The 11,348-nt window shown below is 35.9% G+C and overlaps 1 protein-coding gene across 1 annotated transcript in view; it reads right to left on the bottom strand.

The window, feature by feature from the left end:
- The window catches only part of LOC110026114 (nuclear pore complex protein NUP160), an 83,552-nt gene that overhangs the window by 54,344 nt on the left and 17,860 nt on the right, over positions 1-11,348 (bottom strand). Inside the window, exons 8-9 of the mRNA XM_020726915.1 lie at positions 8,361-8,458; positions 2,022-2,142 (exon numbers count right to left, since the gene is read on the bottom strand). Coding sequence (XP_020582574.1) covers positions 2,022-2,142; positions 8,361-8,458 — 219 coding nt within the window. The remainder of the gene's footprint in view (positions 1-2,021; positions 2,143-8,360; positions 8,459-11,348) is intronic.

Below are 11,348 nucleotides of genomic sequence, written 5' to 3'. Positions count from 1 at the left end.
GGTGGTAAGTTGGGATGTTGGAGAGGTTGAACAGTAGGTGTGGTTGTGGTTGTAGGAAAGGTGCCAGCCGATGGCTAATAGAGGTAAGGGGAAAAATCGGAGAGGAAACAACACCACCTCAAAAAAGATATAGACGGAACACAAGCTGTCGTCAGATATCAGCCCTAGCAAGGAGAAAATGACTCCACATAAAAACCTAGAAAAAAGACAATAATGTAATGTTAAACTCAGCAAACATGCATATAAATAAACTCCAAGCATATGGGAAATAGACAAGAAAAAAGAGAAGCAGTGAGCGACAACACCCGCCCACTATTAATGTCGACTCCAATTAGGCGGGAATCAAGAAAGAAAAGAGGGTGTGAGCGGCAAATCCCACCACTAAGATGTCGGTTACTGCTGGACTAGAACCTCCCTAGTCAGCAGATTCAGCCGACCTTCTCCTCAAGCCCCGCGTCATGATGAAGTAGAGAAAAATAAGTAATATTAGCTAAATAAATAATTTTAATATTAAGCAATTAATAAAAAAAAGCTAATATGATACATATTTGTGTTTTAGGTATCATTTAAATAAAGTAATTTTTGAAGAAAATGAATAAGCAAATTTGTCAATTAAGTGGGTAATTATATTTTTAGTTTACAGCAATTATATTTTATTCTCTTGGATCAAATGTGATTAGATACATTTGGATATTTATATACATTAAAAAAGTTTTCAATTCATACTAAATATTCCTTCTCAAATTGCAAATTTCCATCTCACATGATTATCTCACTAGAGTTTGACTTGATTAATTCAAATGTTTGATAAAAGAAAGAATAAAAATGATATATTGCATTTGCAGGTTTAAATGTTGAAGTCACCCTCTTATGATATTAACTGGGGAATCAATATACCCGTACACAAATGAAAATGAAAATGACTACCTACATTTTTAGGTTGGTTATAAAAAAATATTATAGAAATTATGTGCCTTTTTGGTACACGAATAGAGGGTAACTCCTGTGATTGGTGTAGAGTATTATAAAATAAGTTGAATTATGAAAATTGTAACAATAAAACTAAATTACAAGATATTGCATTTTACTTTTCATAACAAATTGACATATATTATTTTGCTCGTACATAATACTTCTTAAATTCTCGAGTTACTATAATTTAAAAACATGATTAGCTACGGAATCTTTTTAACTCACAAAATAGTTAAAAAATAATTTCAGATAAAACTCCTCAAGTGGAATGAATAATATCGGAGATTTTTTCTACATATATTAGGAGGCACCAGAAGATAGGATGCTTCTCTTATACGGTTATAAATTCAAGAAAGTTTTAAATTTGGATGTGTTCTAAAAATTCAAACTTTAGTTTTTGGTGAAAGTTGGCTCTTCTATAAAAATTGGAAGAATTTTTTTTCAAAGTTTGGTGAATGTCTAATTAGAAAAAAATTTTCATCTAGCTATCAGTTCCCGTCTTGACATTCAAGCTTCTGTGCCGGGTCGTGATATAATACATATCATTGATTTGCAAGAATTAGATTATCATAGGATAAAAATTGTTAAATGACGTTAACTGCAGTGGCACTTGAACAGCCAAACCAGATTTAGCTAACATGCGATCTACAAGTTTCAACAAAAACTTGAAATAGGTGTGCTCTGCTTGCATGAGTAAAATAAAACTCCTTAAGCATGCATTGAAGCAAAGCGCAAAGGAACCATTTAAAAGTTTCAGATGGGCTATGAACTAGCTAAAAGAATTACATGGATATCATGAAAATTCGATACTTCTAATTATAAGGCAATGCAAGAAATCATTTTCACAATGCCCATCTACCAAAAAAGGTGAAAGGTACACAATCCATGTAATTAGTTATCAGGCTATAGAAATACGTTTGAAACTGAACTCAGTTATTCAATTCAGCGAACCGCTGCATATTCTTTTATAATGGAATTAAGATGGAATAAGAACCCAATTCACAAACTAAGCAAAAAAAAGTAATCAAAGATATGCATAACTTTAGTACCTTCATTGCAGAAAATATGGAAATGTTGGTCCAAACAAGATCATCTAAAGCATGTTCAGAGCTTTGAAAAAGCTGGTCAGCAATAAAGTCTTCTTGCAAACCATAATTAGATGCATGTTCCCTGAAAAATAGCACAATGAAGTGCATGAAAATTTCGAACAAACAGAACTTTGATGACAGATGCTCATAAAGAACATTAAAAAAGAATTTCCCAGTTTTAACTCAATTTCAGATATAGAGACGGAGAGTCAGATTCCAAAGTCTTTGAAAACTACATTTGGATGTATGTTCACATATCCTCCAGTATTTTTAGGTCCAAACCAAGTTAGAAAAAAAGGTACCATCCCTCTAAGCTCCCCAAATTGATACATATGACCAATGTTTTAAAAGGCACGGGCATTGGGCGGGGCATTTTAGGTGTTATGGGCGACGCGTAAGCCCCAATATGTCGGGCGTAAGCCGCACAATATAAAAAAAAAAGAAATATAAATATTAAGAGAAAAAATAAACAATTTTTGCCTGCGGTTACTGTAGCTGCAGTGAAATTACTGTAACAATAATAAACTCACATTTACTACAGCATAAAATAATAAAATCGTGAAATAATATAAACCTCTAATCAAATGAATCGGTTTGAGCCAGCGGGAAAGCGTTAGTGCGGAAGTGCGTGGGTGCGGGAAAGAGAAGGAACTGTGAATAAGGACGCGAGCGTGATCTATCTGCCTGCCAGAGAGGAAGCTAGGGGGATCGCCTCTACAGGAAGAAACCAAGAGGGACGAAGCAGAAGCTTGACGGGGGGTTCGCCTGCGTGCACGTTTAAACAGGCAAAGCAGACGCTCCTTCGTGCAAGACAAAGCAAACGACGTGATCGCCTGTTGCAGAAGGGACGAAGCAAATGGTGGCGAGTTCTTCTGTGTCTCTGTGTGCCAGGAAGCAAAGGGAATGGGAGATCGACTGCGTGGGGAGACATTGAATCGGCGTGGATCGATTAAATATGAAGAATTAAAGCGATTTTTTTTACTTTTTATTTGATTAATAGATAGAGTACACGCCCCATCAGGCACAAATTGCGCTGTAGGCGCTCCCACGCATACGCTACATGAGCTTTACGCCCCTCTCATGGGCTTAGGGCAAATAGACTTACGCTCCCCCAAGGCGTGCCCCATAAATACCTTTTAAAACAGAGCATACGACTGAAAATTTGAAACAAATTCCATTACTAGTTTCTTACATAAGCTTCCTCTATAGTTATCCATTCTAGTATATATCTCATTTTATGATTTGCAGCTTCTTCAAAAAATTATCCTTTTATCAATACTTACTAATTTTAAGAAATTATGATATTTGCAGGGTTCACCGTTGGAAGTTTTACGCTGTTAAATCCATGAACATGCTTGATAAAGAATGAAATTCCAAATCTCTAATAGTTCTCAAATCAAAGAGAATATCATATGACGCTTTTGCTAGAGATCAATAGTGAGAAAGACTTTTTAGCTTTGATTCAACTGATTATTCAATGAGCAGCCTATATTCCATCCAACTAGAGCTAACTTTTTTTTAAGTTCAATCGGATCCAAAAATATAGAAATTCCCCTGCTCTCGTATGCATGCTATATCTTACACAGATCAATAAATATCACTTCTTCGAATAAAATACATAAAACAAACTATTATACATGAATTTAATATCTAATCACACATTGTTGAAAATCAGAAGCACTAAAAAACTGCAACTAAGCGCAGTTATAACCCATATCAATTATAACATAACCTAATTTGTTAGAACATTGATGACCTTCAAAATCTTAAACATAAGAATAGGAGTGTGGGTGAATCCAATAGCATTTCAATACTTCTATAACCGAGAAATTTACACCCATCATCATTCAAAGTAAGAATATTTATGCCAACCCGCTCTTCTCATTCTACTAATATATACTAAGAGATTGATGTTATAATATGTGTAGCCTTAGGACATGTTGCTCCTTGAAAGTACGCATTTTGCATTAATAAAAAATAAGGAGTTACAAAAATTACAAAAAAAAACCTTCCATCAGGCAAGGTCAAAAGAAGACCTATAAAATCAAATGAAGAGTGGAAGAGCTCTCCACAAGGACATGCTGATCCAGAAAGCTAAAAGCACGAGAAGCAAATATATATATATATGAAAAACTTGTGCGCATGAGTGCACAAGAAGTCAAAGGAAAAAAAATTTTCAAGAGCTCCAAGTTGTATCAAAGACCATACCCACAAGAGGATCAGGATGAGATAAAGCCAAGTTTTCTTTCAAGGCGACAAGCTAGCAAAGCAAAATGGGGTTGAATATTCTTTTCATGAGCAATAAGGACGCCCGTGTATCATCTTTTCAAGGGTCATTAAAAAAGGTTACAATAAATCAAGGAGATAATCAAGCATTATTTATTTTCAATTGTTTTAGATAGGTATCTCTTCCTATAAATAGCAGGTTAATACTTCTAATGAAGCAAAGGAGAATTTCACACTGGAACCCTACAGTCTCTCACTCTCTTTCATGTTTATCCAAGGCATCAAATCAGACAGAAGGAATTAGTGCAGTCAACTAAGTAAAAACTCTCTCTCTCTCTCTCTCTCTCTCTCTCTCTCTCTCTTATGCCATTGTTAACCCAAACAACAATAGAAAAATAATATTATTGTTGAATTCAAATAGAAAATTACAACTGACTCACGGAAAACTGAAATTGCAACAATTGACAACACAAACCCAAGCTCGAGCTAGATCTAGGGGTGGTGGTGGTGGTGATCGGTGAAGGTTTGGGCCTCCAAAGAGGTAGCAAAAGGTGGTTAGAGAGTGGGATAGTGGGGCGGCAACAAAAGGGAATGTGGTGGGCTCTGGCGGGCTCTGGCGGGGATGTAGAACGGCTAGACAGCAGTAACGCAACAAGGCAACGTAGTACCGGGGCTGCGGCAACAGTGCGGGATGGCTGGAAGGCTTGGACGAAGGTGTCGAGATGGCTAAACAGCTGTAGACAGAAGTGTGAGGGGTTTATGGGGCTGCGGTCGAGAGGCAGAAGGCTGAGGAGAGGTGGACGAAGGTGTTGGGATGGCTGAAACTGTGATGGCAGCGATGGCAACAATGGAGGGGGGAGCGACGGGGATGCAAGGAACTGCCGGACAGCAAGAGGACGGCTGTCCGGGAAAACGACAGCGGGAACAGGCAGCTGGAATGGGAAAACTGCAGTGAAAACAGAAATAATGCACAGTTCGGGGCGGCTGCAGCAATAGAAAGCAGCCGGAAACGGCATGGGGCGAATGCGGAATGGGATAGAAAATATAATAGCCACCCGGAAACCAAGATACAGTTGAAGCACCACCTTAAATCCTAGGATACGGCCCTCGAAAGGTAAGAATAGATGTCGACGGCAGTCGCGATACGTAAAAGCCCAAAAAATTACTTCCAAACTTTAATACAACAAATATATAGGAAATCACTAAAAAGGGGTGAAGGATAATAGGAAAGAAAGCATTAAAAAGGAAAATGAGACTATTTCGGCCCGTCTCCCACACCCCTTCCGAGATTCCGCAAAATGCAGGGGCATCAGCCCACATCACTCTCTCCATATTCAACAATCTACCTCTCCCACTAGCAGCAGCTCTCTTCTAATCTCACAATAACTAAAAGTGGGAAGACATCTGGAAGTAATTGTAAGCAAATAGAAAACAATGAGGGATCTTTATGCAATCAATAAAGGCCAAGGAGTCCAAGATGGAGGAAGAATTTAACGCAAAAAAAAAAGATCAAATGCCTCAACCAGGGGCACCTTTTTTTTTTTTATTTCATTAAAGCTCCATCCTTACAGATTTGTTTACTAATATCAATAATATCTCTCCAAGATGCACGTTCACTTGTATCCACACCAACCCTCTCATGCGATCTATTAGTCTAACTGGTACAGTAAGAAAACCATAATATCGGTTATACTGTTATAGTTGTCCACATAAAATCCTACGCTACAAAGTAGATAAAATACTACTAATTTTCATTAAATATTTTCACTGAGCAATTGTAGAGACATAATTTTAGAATATGGAACATAACAATATCGGCCAGTCCCAGCAATCAACCTATAAGCATTAATACCCAACATGATTTTAGACTTAAGTGGATGACTAATAACACATTTTTTTCATGACGACAAGGGCCTCAAAGCTCCCTGCTCCCCAACTTAACTTATTTCCACTTTCGCTATCTCTCCTCTTCTTATCTCTCCCAATCCAACTCTCCGCTCCTCCTCAAGCTAGAAACTAGAAAAATTCTCCATATCACCCAAACCAACTTCATCCAGGCTTCTCGCTAAGAAACTAGCCACCTTAATCTCCGCCACCTCCAAATTTAGTAATATCCCACTCCTTTAAAGAGAGCCCAAGTAGATCAAAGAGAAGATCTCTTCACCCCTCGCAATTGAGGAGCCATCCTTTGGTATTAAAAGCAAGTTAGCACACCCCGTGGTCTAATCTCCATCACATTCTTGAATTTCCATTACATTCTTGAATAAATGTTTACTATATGACCACTAGATTGTTGCTAATAGATTTAGCAAATCAATTTTATGTTATGTTATTCATGATGATTCCAATGCTATGTTTGATGTATTATGTCTAAGATTCTAGAACATTTTATCGCAGATATAAAATGAAATGTACAAAATAAAATAAACATGTACAACATCACAGATCCAAAACTATTGATTTGGAAAAATATAATATTCGTTACTTGATATGAAAACTAATAGTATGATGCAAATAATAATTCATTGGTTTCTACTATAAACAATATAACAAAAAACATAAAAAATCATACATGTAGTCGAAAATAATGTTCTAGTACAAAATCCATACCGTATTCAACTTAGTTCTAGCACCAAAATTTAGATTGCATCCACCTTGAAAAAATTCCAATCACTCATGCAAACCAATAAAGAAATTTAGAAGAGAAATAAGATGGAAGAAACATAAATCAACAAATTAAACCTCTGACTTGTAGAAGGAGATAACATCTCCTGAATATCTTTAGGCTGCCACTAGATCACGGAATAAACAACAAGGAATAATAAAAAAACAAGATAATTATTCAGATTTTTTTTTTTTGCATGTTGTAAGCCCCAATTTATTCAAAACATTTTAGATATCTCGGGTTTATTTTTCGAAGTGATAGTGATATTGATGTGAATGTTATTAGTAGAATTCAGGTTGGGTGGTTGAAGTGGAGGAATGCAACGAACTCATTGTGTGATAGAAAGTACCACTGAATTAAAGAAAAATTTATAAGATGGATGTAAGACATGCAATGCTTAATGGCGTAGAATATTGACATTAAAAAGAGAAGCATAAAATGAAGCTAAGTGTTGTCGACATGAGCATGCTTAGGTGGATGAGCGGCTTGACAATTAGAAACAAAATACGAAACGAATGTATCCATGAAAGAGAAGGTGTAGCTCCAGTGGCAGACAAGATTCGAAAGAGTGATCTTAAATGGTTTGGTCACATTAAATGTCAACCATATGATGATCCGGTTAGGAGAGTAGATACTTTAGATTCGACTTATGTTAATAAAGGTAGAGATAAACCTAAAAAGACATGGGCATGTTGTATAAATAATGACCCTAATTTATTAGAATTAAATCAAAATTATTAGAATTAAATCAAATCAAAATATGACACTCAATAGGGCACAATGGAGAAAAAGGATTCATGTAGCCGATCCCACTTAGTGGGATAAAGGCTTGTTTTGTTGTTTTTGTTGTTGTAAGCCCCTATTTAAAATTACAAATGCTCTTATCTTATCTGTGCACGAAACTAAGCACATCAAAATTACGCAAAACAAAAGATCATGAAACATATTGCCCTCCACCAAGTCAACTCAGAATGACTAGAACATGAACAAAGCCAGGTAGGATTTTTAAAGCCACAATTCAAAGCCTAATTCAAGTGAATACCCTAACAAACTTGCCTTAGTCCTCTCCAATCCTACCCCAAGTTATACTACGCCCGTATTTCCAATTTGACTTTCTTTGGAACTTCAATTCCAGCTCACACAGTTATTAAATATGAAATCATATGGTTGATTCTTATTACATCATATTTTATGATATCCAAAAAAAAATCCAGTCTTTAGCCTAAAGGTGCAATATAACTATTTGAGGAGAGCATAACATATTGGCTCATAATCAATATCATCTTTAGGTAAAAGATAAACAATTGGCAAATGAAAAATAGAATAATATGTAAATTACCACAAACAGAAGAGGCGCCTACAACCAGCATCAAAAAGACGAAATAATAGCTCAGTGTTAGAATACTTACACTTTATAATCATAATCAGATAACTCGTAAAACAATGATCCATCTTCTTTAAGAATCCAAAGTTTCTCTGAACTAATTTTCAGGTCAACAAGTCTTCCCTGATACAAAAATTAAATCATCATCAGAAGACATCATGAAAAATACTTCAGAAACAAACTTCATAAGAAATCCAAAAGCAAAATTTTGCATAAATAATCATATATATACTCCAGTCCTATGGAAGCAAAAGATCTGTTTTTTACCGTCTACTTTGCATTTACAAATTTTGGCATCAGAGCTACAAAAATGCAACAATGAATGGAACCGGATATGTACTAAATTCAACTTTTCTTTGGTTACTGATCAAACATTTTACTTTTTCTCATTTGTTTTCACAGGAGTCATGCTCCAATTAGCATTTCTTAAAGGTCTTGATGGCATACAACATTCTTGGTTTTACATACCAAATAAATAAATAACTACCCAAAGTTAATGAAAACTCTAAGAAGCCAACAATATATTTGAAATAAAGCAACAGAAGTAGTTTACAAAAATATTTTAGAATGAGATTTTATACAAGGATCCTTTTTCCAATACTAGATGTGAAATGAGGCAAAGGTAAACTTTCATAAAGTGAGCTTTGTATTTGGCCCTGGTCTTGTCAATGAGAATCAGCCTTAAGTTCTTTTTGGAGTTTCCATGCCCAAAGAAATCACCATATGTGCATATTACTCTCGTCCACCCAATAGGAAAAGAAAATACTATAATTTGAGGATACATACCAAAGTTAATTTCTTAAAAAATATGCACAAAAATTAAGCCAAATCTAAATAGATGATATACCAAAATGCAATTCAATGCTAAACAAAATGTCACAAAATTAGAGGAAAAATTTGTGCATTATTTTGCATATGCTTCCTACAAAGCATCAAACCCCTATAAGCACCTTTACACAGCATTAATACAAAAAAGTATGCTCAATGTATGAGGTTGTCGCTAGTAAAAGGTCTGAGGAGGGTTTCTCTATGCAGCCTTACCCTTGCATTTGCAAAGAAGCTATTTTAACGATTCAAACCTTTCACAACATTACAAAATATGATATATATGTAAGTATTAGAATATTTTAGATTTGCACGCAATGATAAATCTTAAAGACATAATAAGCAAAAATGAACCAGAAATAAAAGCTAAATAAGCCCAAGAAGAAGCATATTTCATAAAAATGGCATTCGAGATTAAAATGATAGCTGGTAGAGCTGATATTAGTATTAGAATATTTTAGATTTGCACACAATGATAAATCTTAAAGGCATAATAAGCAAAAATGGATCAGAAATAAAAGCTAAATAAACCCACGAAGAAGGATATTTCATAGAAATGGGCACTGGAGATTAAACTGATAGCTAATAGAACTGATATTAGAGATTAAATTTATAACTAGACAAGCAACAAATTAGAACATTATCAAGAGGACAAAGTTCAGCCTAATATAAGATTAGGCTTATTAGTTGGGTCAGCCCGAGCCGATGCAAGCATTATCTTAGAAAAGCCTTGATAAGAAAATAACAAGGATTGCTTGCCCTTCTGATGTGGGGCTTGTGAAAACATAAATGGGTTTTATCTACTACTTCACAAGCTAACCAAATATGCTCATTTAATACCTTCACACCACTTTTATCTCATTTTCTATCTTAATCCACCACAAATCATATGTGGGGATTTGATCGTTAGTCTCCACTAGCTATGTCATGTACAGAATATTGTCGAGGTAGAGAGTCAATAACTTCTTGAAAATGGATTGGAGCCATTTGGAGTCTTCCACAAGGAAGATAGTGGTGACACCAGAATATAAGGTAATTCACATCTAAGAATAGTGGGGGATGGTGAAACTAAGGAAGTTGAGCAGAGAACCTGGGGAGGAAGGCATCAACGAAGATGGATCGATTATGAATCTAGAAGAGTGGAGCCTATGACAAGTTTGTTGGGAAATAATCAAGGAGGTGCAATGGATCCTGAAAAAGGAAGAAGTGGAGATTTAATGTGCCAAACAGAGCAGATGTTAGAATTTAAATTAATCAACATGTCAGATTGTTTGATCGAGGAGGCAATGGTGATAGAATCATGTTTAAGTAAGGTGTCAAGGAATAGTTTGAAGGCATTGATGAAGACAAAAATAAAATTCTATTAAGGACTTAAATGGCTTAATGGACTAGTTTATTTGAGAAAGTTGACTGAGGCCTAAAAAGCCTTGAAAATCATCTAAGCCTTCTATTTTTGCCAATTATGGGTCACCCAATGGGCTCACAGACAGCCCAACCACATCAGCACCTATAAGTACAGCAGAAAAATATAGAGGAAGAACCAAAAAATGTACTTTTCAATAAATCGTCTTTAATGCTTTAGCTGATCGAAAACAAGGTGGCCTAAGAGAAAATAAGTGGATTTATCTAATCCTGAAGAACCATGACAGCTAAATTGGCTAATCCCCCCTGAATTCCTTATATTTAGTGAGGCCTCTACCTAGAATAATCAAGAAACAGAACAAAGAACTTGCCCGCTCGTCTTCCTTTCAAGATTACAGATGAAGAGATTGAACATTCTAAATCTCAATAGACATTATAGATCAAGCTGTTCAAACATTACTAGGTAATCAGAAACTAATAACGCAGTTAACCCAAACCACAATAGTAGAAGCAAATATTATTACGGAAAGCAAATAGACAGCTACAATCAAATTAACTTGAAAGAAAAATTACAACAAACACAGCACAAACTTACACTAGGGCTCGATCCATGGGTGGTGGAGGTCGGCTAGGTGGTTGAGTAGCGGAGATAAGTGGCTGAAATGGATTGTGGGTGGTTGGGACAGCAAAAGGGGGAGCTGGAATTGCATTAGCAGCGAAGCGGAGGCTTGGGAGGGCAGTGAAACAGCTGAAAGGGACGGTTATGGGTTGCAGAAGCAAGGGAGAAGGACGGCAGCAGCGAAGTGGGGGAGATGGGGCGGTGTAA

The sequence above is a fragment of the Phalaenopsis equestris genome, unplaced genomic scaffold (genome assembly GCF_001263595.1).
Source record: "Phalaenopsis equestris unplaced genomic scaffold, ASM126359v1 Scaffold000352, whole genome shotgun sequence".
NCBI lineage: Eukaryota > Viridiplantae > Streptophyta > Magnoliopsida > Asparagales > Orchidaceae > Phalaenopsis > Phalaenopsis equestris.
Note: the sequence above shows the minus strand (reverse complement) of the source record. Positions and strands in the feature narration are given on the sequence as shown.